The sequence below is a fragment of the Diadema setosum genome, chromosome 21 (genome assembly GCF_964275005.1).
Source record: "Diadema setosum chromosome 21, eeDiaSeto1, whole genome shotgun sequence".
Lineage (NCBI taxonomy): Eukaryota > Metazoa > Echinodermata > Echinoidea > Diadematoida > Diadematidae > Diadema > Diadema setosum.
In genome coordinates, this window is record NC_092705.1 from 22,291,086 (window position 1) to 22,313,091 (window position 22,006).

General features: G+C 38.3%; 2 protein-coding genes across 2 annotated transcripts in view; one reads left to right on the forward strand and one right to left on the reverse strand.

Moving 5' to 3' along the window:
• Nucleotides 1–1,938: 1,938 nt before the first annotated feature.
• LOC140244542 (testis-specific serine/threonine-protein kinase 3-like) lies at nucleotides 1,939–4,503 on the forward strand. Its single transcript, XM_072324166.1, has 2 exons — nucleotides 1,939–3,292; nucleotides 3,721–4,503. The coding sequence occupies exons 1-2, from the start codon at nucleotides 1,994–1,996 to the stop codon at nucleotides 3,976–3,978; spliced, it is 1,557 nt and encodes a 518-aa protein (XP_072180267.1). The 5' UTR covers nucleotides 1,939–1,993; the 3' UTR covers nucleotides 3,979–4,503.
• A 4,611-nt stretch (nucleotides 4,504–9,114) lies between these two features.
• Nucleotides 9,115–22,006, reverse strand: part of LOC140244962 (UDP-glucose:glycoprotein glucosyltransferase 1-like) — a 35,418-nt gene continuing 22,526 nt past the window's right edge. Inside the window, exons 23-36 of the mRNA XM_072324569.1 lie at nucleotides 21,565–21,750; nucleotides 20,779–20,829; nucleotides 20,087–20,225; nucleotides 19,383–19,541; nucleotides 18,442–18,527; nucleotides 17,338–17,422; nucleotides 15,916–16,145; nucleotides 15,206–15,290; nucleotides 13,855–13,964; nucleotides 12,792–13,025; nucleotides 11,998–12,112; nucleotides 11,350–11,466; nucleotides 10,339–10,486; nucleotides 9,115–9,586 (exon numbers count right to left, since the gene is read on the reverse strand). Of these exons, the coding sequence (XP_072180670.1) occupies nucleotides 9,567–9,586; nucleotides 10,339–10,486; nucleotides 11,350–11,466; nucleotides 11,998–12,112; nucleotides 12,792–13,025; nucleotides 13,855–13,964; nucleotides 15,206–15,290; nucleotides 15,916–16,145; nucleotides 17,338–17,422; nucleotides 18,442–18,527; nucleotides 19,383–19,541; nucleotides 20,087–20,225; nucleotides 20,779–20,829; nucleotides 21,565–21,750 (1,765 nt within the window). The 3' untranslated portion in view covers nucleotides 9,115–9,566. The remainder of the gene's footprint in view (nucleotides 9,587–10,338; nucleotides 10,487–11,349; nucleotides 11,467–11,997; nucleotides 12,113–12,791; nucleotides 13,026–13,854; nucleotides 13,965–15,205; nucleotides 15,291–15,915; nucleotides 16,146–17,337; nucleotides 17,423–18,441; nucleotides 18,528–19,382; nucleotides 19,542–20,086; nucleotides 20,226–20,778; nucleotides 20,830–21,564; nucleotides 21,751–22,006) is intronic.

Consider the following 22,006-nt stretch of genomic DNA (forward strand, 5'->3'; position numbering starts at 1 on the left):
GTAACATTCAGTGAGTTATTCTTATCACGTAGGGCCTATACACAAACAAACACATACACATACATGCTCATTGCATTTAGAAGAAATCATTTAAATATAGATATGTTAAGGTATGTAATGACCTTCCCACGGATATAAAGATTTCCCGTAGTGTTCATTATTTAAATCTAGAATAAGTATGTTTTAAGGTCACTGCCCCGTTAATTTATTTTTTTTTTCTCTCTTTCTATTCCTGAATTATTTGGATTAGTACAGGTTATAAGTTATGATTTATTATTTTTCCCTTTCTCTTTCCCTTGTATCCTTTTGTGTCAGCTGTAATATGCGATGTTGTTTTTTTCTCTCTCAATCTATATGTACTTCAAATATCTCCATGTTTACAAGTTATGTATTTCATAATTTCATATTGTATTTGTATAACTTAAACTTGTTCTGGATCCCATGGAAGACCAGCGATGCCATGTTAGCATCGCTGAATGTTGTTGTTGTTTTTTTTAATACGGAAAATAAAATCAATCAATCAATCAATCAATCAATCAATCAATCAATCAATCATTCAATAGGCCCTACACAGCCTTACACACACACACACACACACACACACACACACACAGGTCACACACACACACACACACACACACAACAACACAAACAAACGTGCAGGCCATCACGAACTTCATATCTACTGGAGAAGAGAGGTATTTCCGTACTTCTTAAGAAATTCAATTGTTTATACGTATGATGTCTGGTTTTGGAAGGGAATTAAGCCTGTAATATTTACTCGGTCTACACATTGATGAAGAAAGTTCTTCGTGAGTTTATTTATCTGCATATCAAATACCATCAGAGAATTAAATCATTAAAAAACTCAAGATGTGTATGACTATGTTGAAATCTTTGTTACTGGTCATGGATATCAATTGCTTAATCCATGTATACCTGCAGCCAGATTCTGTTTCTATTTGTCCAATTATTCATTAAGTATTCATTATCCATCTAGGCCCTATCTATCTATCTATCTACCTATCTATTCATTCATTTACTTATCTATTTATCTATTTTTTGTGTATCTATTTATAGTTGTTTTTCTTTTTGCTGAAGGACGAGGTGGGTTTATTTTAGAGCAAATTAAGGTGACAAGAAATACAATAGCGACGGAGATAAAATAAAAGTTTCATAAAGAAAAGTAAAGGATTTCATGAAAGACAGAGACAGACAGACAGATAGACAGATAGAGAGAATCGTCTTGTTTTCCTTAGCCGGGTGAATCGAGTTCATCTTCGCATCTAATATTTTAACGTTTAGGTTTTGGGGGTTATTTTTAACAACAACAAAAAATGTGTCATAGATTTCCTGAAGGCACGGGAGAGAGAAAGCAGTCTAACACGAACATAACTTCACCATGTCATAATTATCATCACACATCTTACAGATGTAGGTAACATTTGTATCAAGCAGCTGTCATATATTGTGCTGTTTTGACAGAAGGGAAAACGATGTCAGATTCACGTTTTAACGATTTGCAAATTCAGAACTTAAACAATTTGTCGAAAATCCGAGGACTTTATATCTCGAAATATGATTATGCACTACATGTATGTATATACATTGTATATGTAATATATATATATATATATATATATATATATATATATATATATATATATATAATGCAATAAAATCCTTTGGACAATATCATAAAGCCTGATTGAAAAATTACAGTTGATTCGAATCTGTAATAATAATGCCATACGAAAATACAGTCGACCTACATAGTTTTAGCAGTACTCATAGTTCCGCGCGCGCACGTCGAAATTCAACAATGGTAACTCATGACGCAAGCGCGCACTCACTCCTTACAAGCGCGTTGCCCCCAGATACGAGTATGGTGCAGGTGGTTTCAATTCCTAATGCTTAGACAGGGCATACTGGCCAAGAACAGCAGACATGTGACGCAAATCGCAAGGCAGCACTGCACTGAAATGGCCCCGAAATGCACAACATTCCCCTTGGGCGTAATTACAAGCTTCAAGTCGTGATTACAATGGAGAATTCAATCGACAATTCTCAACGCTCAGTGACGGTGGGATTGGTAACAACTGAACACAGAAATCAACACGGCACAGTCACCAAGCTCCGCTCCATACAGAGAAATACTGACGGGGCCGGCCAAAGTACTGCGAGATCTTCTGTTAAAATTAAGAAGAGGGCGACACCGGAAAACTCGGAACCGAAAAGTTACTCAAGAGCTTCCACACTGACGAGTCCATGTTCGGGAAAGGACGAAATAAAAGCACTATTACCATCGGGAAAGAAAACGTGCCGGCCCAAGGTGGCGTCGGGGCGGGCTAGCGGTCGCGAGGAAGTGAGACAAAGCAGACAGCAGCAGGTGTGTTCCTCTCAAGTCTGCAAGCCCAAAACACCCCGACCGAGCAAGGTACCCCAGCTGTACAAGCCGAAAGGCGATGGCACGAAAGTCACGGACAAACATTACCAATCGAAGCACTGCGAAACTCATGGGAGATGCTCCACCACGGAAGAGAAGTCCACAAATAAATCAAGCAAGGTATCAGATAAGCATAACACAAAAACTGAAGAGCATGCTAAGCAATCACAAAATTCGAGGAAAAAGTCTTCCAAGCCACCCCAATCCCCATCTGAGTTTGATGTGAAGATGACGGCAAAGGTCTTAAAGACTCGGGGCTACCTCCTGGAAGGAAAGCTTGGCGAGGGGACTTATGCCAAGGTGCGGCGAGCCTACAGCTACCACCATAACTGCCGCGTCGCCATCAAAATCGTGTCCCGCTCGCGCCTCAACACCAGATTCAAGCAGAAGTTCCTGCCGCGAGAGCTGAGGATTGTCCGGTCCATCCGGCATCCGAACATCATCGAGCTCCTGGAGATGTTTGAGATCAACGGCGTCATCTTCTTGATCATGGAGCTCGCCCGTCATGGCGACCTTTTGGAGTACGTCCAGAAGAAACACGCACTCCGAGACTCGGAAGCTCGCGCAGTCTTCACCCAAATCATATCCGCTGTGGAGTACCTGCATACCAATGGTATATACCACCGCGACCTTAAGTGTGAGAACATTCTCCTCGACTGGGGCCCAACGGGCATCACGGCCAAGCTGTCTGACTTCGGATTTGCGCGCGAGTGGAACGAAGCCTTCAAACCGTGTTCGACTTTCTGCGGCAGCGCCGCTTACGCCTCGCCAGAGATACTGCAGGCGATACCTTACGACCCCTACTGGGCAGATATCTGGAGTTTGGGGGTGGTGCTATACATTATGGTGAGAGTTCCAAAAAATAAAAATAAAAAGGGGATTATGTAATCTGTTTCTTGTTTAGACAGATATGCATGTAAACATAACATGATAAATCGATTTATCATCTCGCACCAAAACCAGCAAATGGAAAAAAGTGAGTTTGAAATACATGTATTGACTTTCCGTTTGAAATTGGAATATCGGCCTCTCAAGACGTTCTACAACCAGTGATGTATAGTAGAAGCACTACAATAATATGACATAGCGGATAATAATTATTGTAACAATTATCTATCGTTTTATAATTAGCAGTAGGTATCAGCTTGTTATCATTGTTATTGTAATGAGTCTGAACGACCGAATTTTGTCGTAAAGTCTACATATTCAAAAAGTTTAGTAGATCTGGACAAACGTAGAAGAACGAGTATTAATTTTGGCATTTTGTTTCGCAGATCACTGGTCGAATGCCTTTCGATGACAGCAATATCCGCGAAGCCTTGGAAGACATGCATCACAACCGTCTCAACTTTTCCCGCCGAAGACTCGTCTGCATCGAGGTACAGCGGTTGCTACGCACCATCCTGACCTATGAGCCCAAGCAACGACCTTCCACTCAAAGTATACGCAGCAGCGCCTGGATGAGGGGGCGCTGCACCATGCCGCACCCTTCCGCTATCAAGTCGTCTTCGAGCGCGGGCGGAGGGATATGACGAAAAAAAAAAAATATGTGCGCATTCGTGTACCATTGGCACGACGAAGCGCAATGCGCGCATATCATTACGAAGCAGCTCAGCCTACTAAGTAGGTAGAGTTGGAAGCAAAGATGTTATATACGTATCTCTTTTTTGACATTTATTATGCTCGTTGGGAACTGAGAGTGGAATTATTTCATGATGCACTGTTGCTACGGTCTATCTCACGCTCGACAGTGGACTTACGGCCAATTCAACTTTCAGATTGATACATTATTTATGTATGAATACTAAAAATTTCAACAATTTATTTGTGATTGCCTGCATGTCCGCCGGGCAAATTCGAGACAAAACTCGATGATTGTCGTTGGTGAATAGATTGAAACAGAGTTTTTATCCCACAACAAATATGAAGTCTTTAACCCCCCTTGTACTGACGGACGAGACACCACGAACATAAAGTTGATATGCCAGTTTCGTACTCCTGACCTGACTTAAGTTATGATTACAGAGTAAACAGAGAAAATAAATTCTTCCCAGTTAACCATCATAGTGAATTTATATCACTACATTTACGCGAATTCATTGTGTTATAGTCATCAGACTTCATACGTAATTACACCGTATCCGGGCAATTACCCCCGGAGGGCAATTACCCCCCGGCCAAATACTGGTTAGTTGTAAGGTAAGAGTAAAGATTAGGGTTAGGGTTAGGTTTAGGGTTAGGAGTTTGGGTTAGGGTTAGGGTTAGGTTCAGGATTAGGATTAGGATTAGGGCCAGGGGAAGGGTGCGGGGTAATTGCCCAGGGGGTAATTGCCCTAGACCCAATTACACACATCAACTTCATACTTACAGAGCGACCACGGAGGTGTGCGCATCTCACCTCCGTGACAAACATGTACACACGCACACACACACACACACACACACACACACACACACACACACACAGCACATTTTGAGATATTGGCTTAAATGGTTGTCTGTCTTTGTAGTTTTTATGTGCTTTCGCAACATTCTCGAAGATTGCAGATTGCAAACACACACACACACATACATAGGGCCTACTCACAGGCGCAACCTCACTGATCATCCCCCATCCAAACATTCACACATCACGAATGCACACACGCACACGAAAGCACATATACACACACACATACACACAGACAGATATTATTGCCTCTAAGATGTTTTGTTCACTGCGAAACATATGAATTGTACAGATTTGTATGTGGAAAAGTTAAATTCTAATACACAATCCCTCAAGGTTACCTCATCAGTATTCTCCACAAGCGAATTTGAAGTTATAAAGACACTGGGATTTGCATTTTCTAGCTTAAAGGCATAAATAAAATAACAAAATATATAAGCCCCTCAAAAAAAGGGGATCCATAACATGCGGCACTGTCATCTGTTGTTCGTTGATGTACTATATCATAATCAGCAGAGAACACAGAAGTGTACACACGTACAAGAACAATTGAAAATGTGTTCACATCTTATTCATCTCAAAATTTTAATCGTCATTGTTCCATCGTCTGAGAATGAAAAGCACGCGCGTTGTAAATTTCTTCAGACATTTTGTGCGTGCCACGCCTGTGCACATTCCATTTTTATTTTACACAATGCTGATTAAATCCCTCAGTCTCGATCTTACCTCGGAATGCATGTACAACGTAATCAACATCACACCATGATACTGTAGTAGAGAACTGGCCATGTTTTAACCTTCACACACCGTTGCGAAGTACCCTTCTGATTAATATAAATATAAATCCGATGAAAACATAATTGAAGCATATGTTGACATACAAATGAAACATGAAATGGTCTGCTAATAATTGCATTTGTGGAAACAACGAAATCCTACTACATCTTTGTGCCTTGAAAGAATTCTTAACTGCTGTATACAACAAGCAAAATGTCATTGTTGTAAAACTTTGTATGAAGAAAATAAAACGCCTCTTCTGCTTTAAATCATATATTATGGAAAGGATACCGTTCACGTAGGTTTATAGACGTTCTTCATTTAATCTTTATAATGAATTATATTTCATTAACGGGTGAAACACAGGGGTCGACCGGGAGACTGTTTTCACAGATCTACAGGATCATACAAAGTGCACGTACAGTAGGACGCCATCATTCAATAACATATTCCCGACTCACAGAGCATGACTTTGATCTGTTGTCTACTTACGTTAACATTGTGTCTATTAGCAGAACACCGAAGACACTAATATGTTTGTGTCAATGTTTGATTAATTATTCTTTCATATATCCTCACAGTGTTGACGAACGTAGTTACTTCCACAAGGCTGGTAGAAACCATTAATATTCTATGCACAATTGATACGAAAAAAAAACAAAAAAAAACCAACCCGGTGCTATTACAGTCATGCGACATGTAAGACGACTTTATTACATTCAGGCCTTATACAACAATGTCACTTCAAACTGTTTTCCCGTTCATGTAAGTGGAAGACACATTTAATTGTAAATGTTGATAACTGAGGAACAGATCAATGTGATCCATCACCATTATGTGTGTTTAAAGGGATGTTACAATTTTGGTTGAGATTGAGAAGATTTTAACATTTTGCGAGATAAGTGGAAACTACTTATGTGAAATTTCAAAGAGCATACAATTCTCAGAGGTAGTATTTGCAATTCAATTGAAGAAAATTAGTTTTAAAATGGCTGAGATACCCCAAAACAAAAGCAATGTGGTCCTAATAAAAGGAGGGTCACACATTTTATTAGGATCTCTTTGTTTTTACATATCTCAGCCATTTCAAAACCGATTTTTATCAAATAAACGTTGAGTTCCTCTTAAAATTGTATGCTCTGTAAGGTGTCATATATACATGCACAGTGTATTTGACTTCTAATCATCTTGCAAAAAGTTAAATCTGACTTCCCATCTCAACCAAAACTATACCATCCCTTTAAGCTTCCGGTAATATTAACACAAGATTATCAAATTTATCATGTGTTTGTGTTTTTTTTTTCTTTCTTTCTTTAAAACTTACAAAAAGAGTGTACGGATGCAGATAAAAAATAATACAGATTTTCATTTTTAGATGTGATCAAGCATTCAGGAGATACAGTGGTAGTATTATCGCACATTATGTCAATGATTCAAATGCAATAAAAGCATGCTTTATAAAATCTGAAGAGCTTCAAATTCCAAACATTGTTCGAATGAAGTTTTAGTTGTATTATATCAACATTTCTATTGCAAACAAATCTCGGGAATACAATTATACAAATTGTACTTCTAATTCTAATCCCTAATTTGCTTTTAAGTCAGATTGCAATAAACTCTACTTTGAGACAAAATGTTATTCTGCTTAAAGAGTTGCAAAAACTGGAAAGTACTGAGAGGGGAGTTACAATGTAATAAGCTAAGAAGAGGTTACGGTAAGAAAAAAGTGTTTAAATTAATGCAAACTGGGGTACAATTAAATTCTAACTGGCCCAGTCGAGTAGTGCAATTTCAACTGAACATCACTCCATGGACTAACTACAAATGTATGCTAACGATGCAGACATACAACATCTCCATAATATGGAATACCATTACAAAATATAAAGTACAAGATTTTTCCAATACAAAAATGATTCTCGTTCTCATCGCCTTAAAAAAACATTAATCAACGAGCGCGAGTTGTCGGCATTTCGCACATTCGAAGTACACACATCGCCAAGTTCTTCCTGAATTACACAACATACAGAATTGCACGAAATACATATTGTACGTATGTGCCGAATGAGTGAGAAATGCAATGCAAAGTCATGAGCAAAAATACATTAGTACAAGATGTTCAAAGTACAATGGGCCCGTGGACATTTCCTTCATCACTTATGCTATCACACAAAGATGCTGAGATGTGTGAAATACACGTACTTTGCATGTGTATGATTTAACCACTGAGACTATAATTGATACAAAATTTCATATTTTATCAAATATAGTATCACTGGGAATCAAAATCATTGACATGGCTCTTGAAATGTAAAATCTGCCATAGACTTTAAATAAGTATGAATATGCACTTGCACAAATTTGCAAATTCTTACTATGATTTTTTAAAATGGGTTGCCAACTTTAGGATCAGTTTTAAACTTTGCAAGTCAGAGGCTTTTAATAATTATGAAACAGAAAAAGGCAATGGCATGTGGGGAAAAAAACAGGGTTCAAGTGAGTGAGAGAGAAGTTTTTTGTCTACTTTATGAAATACTGTACTAGCAATAAATAATGACAATTGTAATGAAAGATACAATATCACATCACAGAAATGTAATTTTGTGGACTTGATGAGATAAATTAATTTGGTGTTGGCACTGACACTGCAACTGTACACTCACTGAATACACTCACCCACTGAGATTTAATTCCAATCAACTTCACCACAACGGCTTCTTCTAAATACAAGTTTACATTGAGCTGATCTCATTTACAAAAAATATAGGTTGGCCCACTGGTTAGGAATATTAATTCCACTGGCATAAATTGATTGTTTTCTTTTTCCTCTCAAACAGAAATTGTCACAGCAATAAAATTGCACAGGAAGAGAAATATCATATATCCGAGAGAGAGAAAAGTGAAATAAATAAAGAAGTTACTACGAATATGATGCCTAACTATGTGAAACTGACATCAACCTTTGATGTAGGATGTTGAAAATATTACATTTCAAAATGAAGTCAAGCTTTTCAAAATAAAGTCAAGCTTAAAGATTAATGTTGAGGTGAGAAAAAAAAAAGAATTCTTTTAAATATTTATATCATGGACATAATAACAATTTTGCTGGTCAATGCAATTCATTTAAATTGCATTCTAAAAGTGGAAAACCCTAGTACAATTATGGCCACAAGGTATGCATTGACAATTCTACTTCTGAAGGAAACTTGAGTCCCAAGACTTCGAGACAAAGAATCAAACACATTATCCATGTTTACAAAAATCTGACAATGACCTTCACAGCATTTATCAAAGATTGTTGAAGATTTGGCTGGTCAAGCATTCAAACATTATCTGAATCATGACTGCAAGCTCTTTGCACAAGGATTCTTGTATCTCACTGCACTTTACTGCTAACTGTTGGTAGGTTTATCTACGTGTGTTCGCTTGAATAATGCGGAATTGTCGACATCAGCATGGCACGAAAGAGCAAAGTAAGAAGCCGATGTTCAATGTGACATTCATACAGGCTGGTACCCCCAAGGTGAAATATTTCCCAGCGTGAAATTTTTGTGCATTCTGCACAATTTGATGCCAGTGTACAAACATGATGCCAATGTTCTGTGTATACTGTATTTCGTCCATGAAGATTTGTTCTATCATCAGCACTGCGTTGGACTATCAGCGAAATTAATCACACATAAAACTCACCTTTTTCAAACGAGCAAGAAAAATTAATCCACTTATGCTGCATGCCTTCAAAAGCCAGTGGTCATTCATTATGCCTACTGTTAGAACCTTTGCAATTTGTCTTTTTTTAAATAATTTGCCATTTTTTCCCGACATACTAAAATAACTCCCACTATTTACAATATCGCACTACTGTACAATCACCACAGAGACGGACAGCTGTCATCATAATTCTGTGTGTTCGTCTGAAAAAGAAAGATATCGAGAGACAAAGAAAAACAAATGCAGCAATCACGCACAGTTGGCATACGTGGGGTTACAGAAATTAACTAAACTTGTCCTAATTAGTGTTACTTCATTAATGAATATGGGTATTTCTGGTCATACTCAGTTATATTTTACATCTAGTGCATCTGGCAATAAATGGATGTTTGAATACTTCATACTGTTTTAAAAAATTGTTTGAGTCCATGTATTGGCATCTCAGCTTTAATTCTGCCTGTCTTTTTTTTGTCTTTTTTTTTGTCTCTTCTTATGCATTGATAGGCATTATGCAAGCATTAAAGTCTTGAAACAGTTTCACCATTTTTGTTTTGTTTTGATTTTAACATCCCATGTTTCTCGCCTAATGACAAACACGAGAAATTAATGCATCTACAGTAATATTACATTTAAGATTCATGTTTGCAGGCATGCAACAACGTAAGAGTGGACATTTTTGTGGGGTGGAAATTTTGGCACATATCTTGTGACCAGAAACTAGTGCAAAAATAAAAACATGCAAATATTTTTTGCTTGTTATGCATACCACTGCATAATGTCTTGACTCCACAGAATTACAAAGATACGAAATTCATCGTACTCGGCAGATCAGGGTAGAAAAATTAAATTAAAGAAAATATTCACTTTTACAGTGGGTGTATTCAAGGTGGGTAGAAGCTGTCATTCTCTCTGTAAAGTGAATCAAATCTCTTGTTTTACGATATGAATTACTCACCTTTAATGTTCTCTGATGTTTCATCTTCTGACGTATCATTTGCTATCCTCTCGAGTAGATTTTTTATTTCGTTATCATAGTCAACCCACTCTGGAGCTATCCTTACAGCAGCCTTTAATTTAGGTTCCTTGGTAAGAGGATTATTGCACTGGAAAAAAAAAAAGAAAAGACAAATCAAAGGTGAAATATATGTCATTTAAACACTACACACTACTGAGCTCAAGTAGAGTACACTGTTATCTATAAAGTTGCACTGCAAAAGAAAGTTGTAGGCTAACATTTTCTTCCTTGCTTATATGTTTTGTTTTGTTTTGTTTTGCTTTTTCATTTTTTTGAGGAGTGGTGAGAGTACATGTAGATGGTTTGTTCTAAATGCGATTTCATTACATTGGGTGGTAGAAGGCACCGTTAAACCTTCAACCACCCAACGTTCCACCACCACGGAAGCCTTTAAAGATTTCAGATTATCGTTCACATTTTGTATATCTAACAATACTCAAGATTGAACATACTGATTAACATTTTAACATTGGTTGTTTCTGTCACTTGCAAATTGCTTTCAAATTGTAAATAATACCTTTAACTGCAGAATATTGAATTTCGGTCAGTTTTTGTACGCAAACAATGGAAAATTGTGAGGCAACAACATCTCAGCTCACTCATTTGCATACTCGTATCAACCAGTCAAGAACTGTCAGGCGAAAATAAGCCAAGCTACACAATTCCAGAACTTTGTGAATTTTCATCCAATTTTGATCAAATTTTCACTATTGCACTTTATATTTTACTCTTTCTTTTCAGACTAACATTAATCTGGTCTAGAATAGAACTTTGACCCTTTTTGTGCTTTATGAGTGATGATTGGTACAGAAAACACCATAGCATAGTAAACACTAGTCCCAAGCACTAAGTGGGTTAAGGGTGGCTAACGGGGATTTGGCAATTTCTGTGAGGGGAGGACACAGGCAGCTGAGGTGTGGAAGGGTTAACGGTGTACAAGACGATGCTCACCAAGTCTATAGTTTTGGCTCTAGGTTTCTCTGATTCATGGCACCACGTCTCACAGTAGAGCCACTCCTGTGGCAGACTTCTTATCGCCACCTGGTGGATCATGTTGTTTGGCAGGTCCTATACAAGACAGGAGAAAAAGGTTAGTAGTTACAGAGTTCCAGTTTCAAATTCTAATATATCTGACTGATCATCAGTTTCAAGTAATTCAGCCAGGAATAATATTATGCCTTACACTTTTATAGCAGGAAAATTGAATTTTCGCCAGTTTTGACAGACAACAGAAAATTGTGATGTGACGTGACATGTTTCTAGTGTCCCCTTATCATTTCAATTTCTTTCCCTAAGCAAAGTTGGACAAAATTAGATACACATTCAGAGAACCTTGCTCATGTTAACTTCTCAATTCTGTATAACAACAACAACAACAACAACAAATTACATGTATGCTTTTCAAAATGGTCGGTACACAGACTATTCCACATTGGCCATGGCAAAGCGGTGAGAATTGTACGCCTTCACTGTATTTTTTTTTTTTTTTTTTTTTAAGATCGATACAAAAATAATTGACAGAAGGTTGACAACATGTACGGATTGTTAACCACCCATTAAATATTTGTTTGGATGATGCACCAAGATTGATTCTCTTACCTGGTCAAGATTAGCTAAACTGTTTGGATCCTGACTCAGTGCCTGGTACTGCCCCCTCAGCCGATCACCTGCTGCTATTTTGCGGAATTTCACCAGGTCCACGACATAGAGGGCACTAGAAGGAAAGACGAGGGAGAATGCGTCTTTGGATACACCTAATGAACAGCTGCAAGAATTGTCCAGTTACACAAACTCAATTTAGAAATATTCTAGTGAGCCAATGAAAACCAATAATAAACCAAAAATGCATACTAAGGTTAACCATCTGGTAATCTGTCTAAATAGAAATTTTATCAAATGTCTGATATTTTCATCATATGATAGTACAAAGTATTCAAAGTATTCTTAAAAAAGAAATAAAATTTATGACAATGTACATATATCTTCACTAAACTTCTTTTTTTCTCAATAAAATAAAAAAGAGTAAGTTGTGTTCTCAGCAACAGATTATTGTCGTCATGCACTAGCCTCGCAAAACTGCTGCAGTTGCTACATTAGTACTTAAAACATGATTTCTGTATTAAAAGAACTTGTATTTAAACAGACGGAAAAGTTGTGAGGTGATGAAAACTTATTGCCGCTTTTAATTGCAAGTGTGGTAGCAACCAATATCACTATTCACTGAAAATGTGAAATTGTGTCACTTTCTGAATTTATGTCAGATTTTGACATGAATTTCATCATTCTGTTTGTCTGATTTCCCCTTATTTGTCAAAACTCCTTTTGAACATACTGTAGGAATTGCAATTCAGTAGTTACAGTTTAGTAATTGCATACGCTGTGTAAATACTAACCTAATGTGGTATTTTCTTCCTGCCAAATGGTTGGCCCAGTAACCCGACTTCCAGAAGCGGAATCCGTCCATTTCTCGTCGGCTGTCGCAGAACGGCACGTAGCCGTAGGGTGCCCCCTTAAGGTCAAAGTCAGCCAGCTCCTGCATGTCGGCTCTGACGATTTGATCAGCGTCGACAAAGATGATCTTCTTGATGTTGAGCGGGAAGAGGACATCAAGGAAGAGGATCTTGTAGCTGTGGGAGAGAACACATGCATAGCGTAATTTGGCCGTGGTTTGCTACCAGAATCTGAGGGTGAAAAATACTTCTTCTTTTTTTTCCATTTGGTACATTGCAGGCTGTGAGGCTTGAAATTTTCATTAAGCCAATTCTCATCAGCTTTTGTGTTCAAGATATTCGGGGGCTATACCTACTTTTTTTAAGCAATTATGTCCCTAATGACCCAGCAAAAAAAAAAAAAAAAAAAAGGCATTTCTGTAGATACACCCCTGTATTTACACAATGACATTGATAAAAAGATTTGGCAGAAGGGCATATCTGCAGATATACCCTTTTGCCATAATAAGTAGAAATATCCATTGCCATGTGCTAGAAGTGTATCCCTCTGGTAGGGGTTAAAAGTATAACATGATGGGCCTGCATACCACAGCAAAAAGAAATATTCTAAAAATGTGTGGTCTGTATAGTGTATACAATTCAGCAACCTCATTATGACCTTTGACCTGGTAAAACACGGAATTCCAAGGGCAGCATCTTCAACAACAACAACAACAACAACAAAAAAGAGTCTAGATTTGACTGTCATACACTAGAGAACCACAATTTCAACAACAATCATCACAAAATGCCATCTGCAGTGTGCACGCAAGATACTAACTAAAAAAATGAACTTTAATCCTACAAAAGGTGGAACACTGTGAGCAGCATCACCACAAACAACAGGGTCTAAATTTCAACATGCCAATTCATATGAATTTTTTGGAAAAAAAAGAAAAGTCATCAAGAAACGTGGATGGTCGAGCATGCATAAATACATAAAAGAGGCATATATATATTCACTTACCCCCAAATGACCCTCTGTTTCTCCGTCTGCTGATGTAACCACCGGGGCCATTTATACTGGACCAGTTCATACTCAAAGTTATATTCCTTGGCCATGTGTGGAATACTTTCCTGTTCACATAGAGAAATTAGATCCCATATGACTCTGTGTCAGTCTCAAACACACTATACTTTTTACAACTAGAAGAGTGAAGACAAAAACGTAAAATTATCTTACAAATCATTCCTTATTGTACCTGTACAATTTCATGAGCACTAAGCAATATTAGCTGTTCTTGACAGGGCAACACACCAAATGACTGGACAATAAAATACATAGTTTAGGACTTAATTCTAAAGAGGCTTTCGATTATTTTTGTTTTCTTTTTCACTAAAAAATGATAGCCGTAACTTTTGTCTCATATTCTACTCTTTAGCCCATTGAGTCATAGAAAACATGTTTCTGTCATTTGTCCCGTGTTTTTTTCATTGCTAACTCTTCATTCTTGGTAAACCACAAAGTAGAATGAGCAAAATTGTCCCTTTTTTTTTTTCATATGTAACACTATTTTGGTCGTATAACAGTTTGTGCACTGGCTGCAGAATTACCATAAGTTTCTTAATCACTACATAATTGATCCTTAAATTGGCAACATATTCTTCAAGCATAACGGTAATATTTCTCTGTAAAATTAATTGCAGCACTGCTCAAAAGAGGTGTTGAAGCATTGACTCTTGCCTTTGGGATGGCAACTTGAATACTGTAAAATTGGATATTTTCACGCTCCGCCAGGTATAAGAAGAGTTTCGCGTTTCTTATCTTGATTCCGTGGAATCAAGATATAAACGAATGGAACATATGGCAAGCAAATATATTCGCGTGCTTTTATTTTTGAGCTTCTTTGTGGTTGCGTGAAAATTTCCACTTTTACAGTAGTGCACAATGTAAATAGCATTTTGATGTAGTGATCCTCGGAGGATAAACAATTACAAAGCCACAACCACAGTTATTCTTTATGATCTGCAACCCTTGGAAGTTTTGACATAAGGGGCACCATACATGTACTTCCTATTTGCCTTCTCGGGGCCTGTTTCATAAAACTTGTCATCAGTGACAACTGCCACATTTCTATGACAAATTTGCTCTAAGCTAATCAGCTGCAAGGATTTCAGTAGCTTGTCACATCTATGACAACTTGTCACTGATGACAAGTTTTATGAAACAGGCCCCTGGTTCACTTGATTCCAAGGGGGCAATATAACAAAAGATAAAACAGAATTGATACTGGCCAACTTTTTTTTGGTACAGAGACGAATCTACTTCAAAGTAGCCAGACAGAAGGACTCATTCACTTTGCTGACCGCTGACTGACCTTGAAAGTTGGCGAGAGATAGTTCTTGAGGAACCAGAACTTGACCGGTGACTTGGTGTGCTTCAGAACACTCAGCATCATGATTCTGAAACAAACAAACAACAACAACAAAACCTATATACAGCTGCATATAAAGGAGAATACGAAACGAAGCCTTTTACAGGTGGCAGTTATTTAACAATTGTACCACTCAAACCAGCATGCAGGTACCCAACAGAATGAGCAGAACTGGCTTGACAGACATGTAACCTCCATAGGTGTTGACTTTTGCACTTCCGGTAATTCAGAGTTACTGTGTAGCAGGCACAGACAGAAGGTATATGCAGCAATCGCATCTAATTTGTCCCTTTTTATTATGACTAAAACATCATCAGTTCACAAGATAAATGCATTCTCAGGGCTTGCAACTTGACATGTCTTTTCCCCACAATGTAACAAATGCTGAGAAAATCTACAAAACTCTGGTTGTTTGGAGAAAGAGATAGTGCTCCCTGTTTTTTTCTCTACAATCAAATAGAGCTCTTGCTGTGCTCATCTTTAACACATTGTTACGGACATTAAACAGTGCCGCTACCATTTGAGTTTTCACAGTTATATGTGATAGGAGAAATTGTCCTCGTGCATAATGGAGCTATGCGTCCAAGGGAGGGTGCTCTTTCATATTGCACATAACACACCATACAACTCTCCTGAACAAATGGGATTCCTACCTGAGGAGTCTTTCGTAAAGGTGCCCTGAGGCCAGGGAGAAGATGTTGATCTGGCTGTCCCTGTCTCCTCCGGCATCGGCGCCCTCTTTTGTCTTGCCGCTGCCAGTCAGTCCCGAGATGGAGCTGGAGATGGAGTCCCAGATCCCTCCGCCGCCACCCCCGTCTTGGCCGTTCTTCCCCGAGTCACTGGAGAGAAGATCCTCGTGCTGCATATCTGGCTTCTTTTTCACCTGCCATCCATTGAAATTTGACATTTCATCAGCCACTGATTGAAATTTTACATTCCACCTGTCACCCACTGAAATTTGACATTCCACCTGTCTCTCATTGAAATTTGACATTCCACCTGTCTCTCATTGAAATTTGACATTCCACCTGTCTCCCCATTGATATTTGACATTCCACCTGTCACCCCATTGAAATTTGACATTTCACCTGCCACCTCATTGAAATTTGACGTTCCACCTGTCACCCATTGAAATTTGACATTCCACCTGTCATCCACTTAAATTTGACATTCCATCTGTCATCTCATTGAAATTTGACATTCCAACTGTCACCGCATTGAAATTTAACACTCCATCTGTCACTTCATTGAAATTTGACATTCCATCTGTCACCTCATTGAAATTTGACATTCCACCTGTCATCTTGTTGAAATTTGACATTCCAACTGTCACCCATTGAAATTTGACATTCCACCTGTCACCTTATTGAAATGTGACATTCCACCTGCTACCCACTGGAATTTGACATTCCAACTGTCACCCATTGAAATTTGACATTCCACCTGTCACCTCATTGAAATTTGACATTCCACCTGCCATCCAACTGAAATTTAAAATGTTGACTGCCATTTAAATTTGGCAATTCACATGACATCCGATTAAAATTTGACATATTGATTTTTCAAGAACTCCTATCATTGAAAATTAATGTTTGATATGCTTGATTGCTGATCTGATACACCACAGTTACATTACTCCTAAAACTTTTGACCAAGAAGTTTACCATTGGGGCCATACTGAGAAAAAACATTTATACCCCTTTACTGCACCAACTTTGCCTATTGGCACACATGACAAGATGCTCACTAAATACAAATTATCTACCGCTAAAACCCTTGTTCCCTATTACTGAACTGAGAGAATTTCACAAAATTTCATTTTTTGAGAAAAATACACATTCCTTGACTTGTTACTGATGTAGAGGTGATATTATTTCCCTGCTTTCTGAAAGAGAGATTAAAGTCAAGTTCTCTTTCATTATGCTACAAAAGTGAAATTATCTTGAATTTTCTTTGTATTTTCTTTCATACAATGTATATCAAATCAAAATATGCATGATTCACGGACTAGGTTTAAACTCCTTTTGTGAATTCCACTCTTTGGAGTCTGAAAAGGATAGATACAACTAGCTTACCTTCAATCTAACTATTTTGGCCTTGAAGCTGTTCATGACAACCTGCACATCATCGCTGCCTTCTGTTGAGTCGGTGCCTTCATGACTGGGGTGAGAAAAGAATCCAGTTTCTGGCATTTTTAACATGCCTGTAACTTGCAGACCTTGCTAACATTGAACAGCCGTAATCACACTATGCGAAACTACATGCATAGTTTGCTTCCCTATAATGTCCAAAAGTTTGCGCACACACTCACACTACCAATGAAACTATGCATGGTTACAGTGGTGCGAAACTACCCACAGTTTTGGTCTCTTACAGGAAAGAAGGACAAATGCACAACAGCATACAAAAATGCACAATGTGTGTAAACATCATGAATGGATCTATTGTCACGTTACAAACTTTTCAAAGTTTCAGCCGCATGCGGTCACACTACACAAATCGATGTGTAGTCTTATGAGAAGTGAAAAACTTCTGAAGTGCATGCAGGATAATTCAGTGGTAACTTCTTGTGAAGTTTGTAGTCACACTGCTTGAACTATGATAAGAAATACTGCACAGTGAAATTATGCATAGTTTCCCGTAGCGGGACCTTGCCTAACATGTTCTTCAAACAACAGAACCTCTCTATTGATCACGAAAATGACCATCCTGGGTCAAATGGGGTGTGCTCTTTTGGATGTAAACAGCAGAGGATAAAAGTTTGCAATAATATACATGAACATTGTGTGTATACCGTCTCATTGATCACTGATGTGGTAATTTGATCTGTATTATACTTGGCTATACTTGAAGTGCTTGCAGTCCTGTTACTCCTACTTTTATCTAAATTGAAGACAGTAGCCTTGTCCCTTCCTCATGTGGAAATAGATGATCGTAAGATTCCACGTAGCATAGAGGTATCTATCATAACAATACTGAGAAATAAGCATCAAAGTCTGCCAATTAAAAGAACCGATAGAAACACACACACACACACACACAGACACACATACACACAAACACACAAATCCTCACTATGTCAGGGGAACTTAAGCATACACTGAGAAATTCCTCAGAGTAGGCCTACAGAAGAAATTAAGATGAAAAAGAAATGACGGTTCTGGAGTACAATCTCTTACCTTGCCACTTCATATATATCTGCCGATCGCCCCTGGCGAAGTCTCAGCATCCATGCCCCAGGGTTGGCCTTAAGTTGCAAGTAGCCCTATCAGGGTATAAACAGAGAGAATGAAAGACCTATGTGTTGGAGTGGCACTGTCAGATGGACACTCAGCTTTGTGCCATCACCTTAATGTGTGAAACACAAACTGTATCATCATCTTTGCCAAACACCACCAACATTATTACCGCTGAACTGTCGCCATCAACATCAACATCAACATCATCATCAACATCAATGTCAATGCCAACATCATCAACATCAGCATCAACATCAACATCAACATCAACATCAGCATCAACATCAACATCAATATCAGCATCAACATCAACATCAACATCAACATCAACATCAACATCAACATCAGCATCAGCATCAACATCAAAATCAACGTCAACATCAACATCATCGTCAATGTCAACATCATCAACATCAACATCAAAATCAACATCATCATCAACATCAACATCACCGTCATCAACATCAACATCAAAATCAACATCAACATCAAAATCAACATCAACATTATCAACATCAACATCAACAACAAATCAACATCAACATCAAATCGACATCAACATCAACATCATCATCAACACCACATCAACATCAACATCATCATCACCATCACCATCAACATCAACATCATCATCATTATCACCATCATCATCATCATCGTCATAATCATCATGACCACCACTTTTGTCATTGTTTCTTTACTTAGCAAATTTATTCTCGACTATATAGCCATCTTCACCAAATCATTTACGTAATCGTCGTCGTCATCATCATCATCACCTTCACAACCTCATCATACATCCGCATCATCAAAATAACAATCATGCACATCCATGTCACTTGTGAAAGTCAGAATCCCTTGAGCCACAATCTCCCACTCACCAAGTTTGCCATGACTATGGTGTCCACCATGACTGGGTTGGCAGCCGTTCCCAGGGTGAACTGAAGGCCACGGGGCGGCTGACCCGTGTTCTGCTCGAAGCAGTGGCCTTCGAGCAGCAAGTACTCCAACTCGTACTCGGCGTGAATGCTGCCGCTGACCTGCCGCAAGAGAGAAACACAGATGCAATGAGAGTTTCTTGTCTGTTCATTTCTTCTTTTTTTTTTGGGGGGGGGGGAATGAAAATGTGAATGTTGATAAAAGAGTTTGACAAGTAACTTGAACATCCATTGTTACAAATGGAAAATTTTTTTGTTCAACTAGACCCTGCTAAATGAAAACAACTGGCAGATTATTACACATTTCTAAGGCTGTGAGTAGTCAAACCTGTTTAACACTTAAATTCTCCACAAATTTCCTGGTTTCATGAGATGGCTACATTGATTTCCAGTTGCATTTAGATGGAAATGAATACCTCTCCTGTAAATCTTACAATAAGATCATAATCATACTATGAAACAGGCATGAAACATAAAAAATTACACTGAACACAATAAATCTTTGAAACCTTTTGAAACAATGAACAAGTGTTTACTATCAAGGGTTTTCTCATTACCATAGGCATCACAAGTCCTTTTTTTTCTCAGTCTTAAAAACGAGGGCTACAATACAAGATAAGACAAAATTTCTAGTTTGACTGTCTTGCCTCAATGAGCTTGATGTTGTCCAGGTCATAGGGTGTCCTAACAGACTCCACCAGCCAGCTCTCTGGGGTGAGAACATTCATGGTCAGCAGGGTGTCTGCCGGCATGTCCGAGAATTTGGCTGATGGTCCGGCGGTCAAGCTACCATCAAATAAAAATGCATTAATGATGCATATGTCACACATACTAGGTTTTGGGGTGTTTTTTTTAAATCAATCATAGCCGACTTCATGGACAGCACAAGAGTTTGGCTCCTATCTCTATGAAGTGACATGCAGCTATCCGGGGGTATCCCACGTTAAGAGGTATAACATTATGGTTTGATTTCAGAAGCATGACCCCGTGTATCTTTGACATGCATTTGCACAATTTATGACAGCACACTGCTGAGTTGCTCAAAACATTACAACACAAATGAAAATACTTATGGCAATTCAGTTACAATGATAAATATCAGCATTCTTGAAGCAGTCCAGAACACAGGACACAGAAAAAGCAAACAATCTGTTGTTTTTTGTTGTGTTTTGTTTTTCTTTTACCAAAGGTTATGCAAGCTGTTAGGGAGTTCTCTAAATGACTCAACAAAAGCTTTTCTTTAAATGAAAAACAAGCACAAACAAGAGAAAACTGAACATGGCACTAGGCATTTCAGCAGTCACTTAACTTCCTGACAATTAGAGAAAGTTTATCTCACCTGCTATCAACTCTGAACGCCAACTCAGGTTCCAAGACATATCGGTAGAAGCTGTTCAATAATAAAGAACAAAAAGAGCTTGAAATTGCAAGGCTAATCAGTATAAAACAAAGCTCTTTCCAGTATGTGAATATTACCATCAAACACAAATGTGTCTTTTGTGTGACAGTGGGCCTCTGGTCTAGAGCATCTGTGGTGGATGCTACTGGTTAGGTCACAAATTGGCCTCAATCAACAGCTTCCACATATATGTACTAGTATTATAGCCTCTACTGTTTGAATGGAATATCCTTCTTGGTTTGAGTTTAGATGCAAGAAAGTGCATGTCTCTATTCATTCACATATTTAATCCACAGATCTTTAGAATGAGCTTCAGACAAAGTGAACTGAGAAACCAAATCCTGACGACCTACAACTTGTTGAGAAGATGTGATGGTTTCCTTGCATATACTGTCAAAATTAGAAAACTGCCAAAGGACTCCACACTTTACATACCACTAAAACCCAACATAAATGAGCATATGTGGGACTGAAGGACGACCATGTGAAATTGACATTTAAAAGAGACATTTCACAGAAAACAAAAAAATCCACAAGGCTTCAATGGTTACATCTTTCTGAAAATCCCATTACAATATGTTAAAATGGATACCCAAAAATATGGAAAAATAGAGGATGATATCCTTCACCCTCCCCCCCCCCCCCCTTAAATTCAGAAGAATCCACACTTTTGTGAAACAAGATGAAGAAACGACCCCTGCCTCCAATATCAAATTGGCCACTGACCTCTTGAGCGGCAGCTCTGAGAGCTGCGCCTTGGGGTTCATGAAGACGTTGATGTTGACGTTGAGGGCCTCGGAGAGCACCAGGAGGAGGTGACTCCACTTCTGGCTCTCACGGGTCAGCGGGTCCAGCACGGCCACAATGTCGTAGCTGGGCTCGTCTGGCTTCCTGGGAGATATAGATATCATGCTGGGGGGAAAAAAAAAAGATAAAAAAAGAAAAAGAAAATGAAGATAGCTAATCATGAACAGTTGATGCTTGTGACATATTTTACTTTTTGCAGTATCATAGTGCTCACAGCAGTTCCTATCATATCATCATACAGTATCAGTAATAAGTAAAGATGTCAGTCTTTTCAAATCACTATGTAAAGTGCATCACTGGTACTCCATTCTTGTCATCAATTAAAGCCACGATTGTGGACTGGATGAGAAGTAGGTTCTCA

What these genes read in the sequence shown, in the direction of transcription:
- LOC140244542 (XM_072324166.1), top strand. Translation starts at nt 1,994, where the DNA reads ATGCACAACATTCCCCTTGGGCGTAATTACAAGCTTCAAGTCGTGATT. An exon ending in GGGTGGTGCTATACATTATG is followed by an intron (nt 3,293 to 3,720) that starts GTGAGAGTTCCA and finishes TTTGTTTCGCAG; the next exon opens with ATCACTGGTCGAATGCCTTT.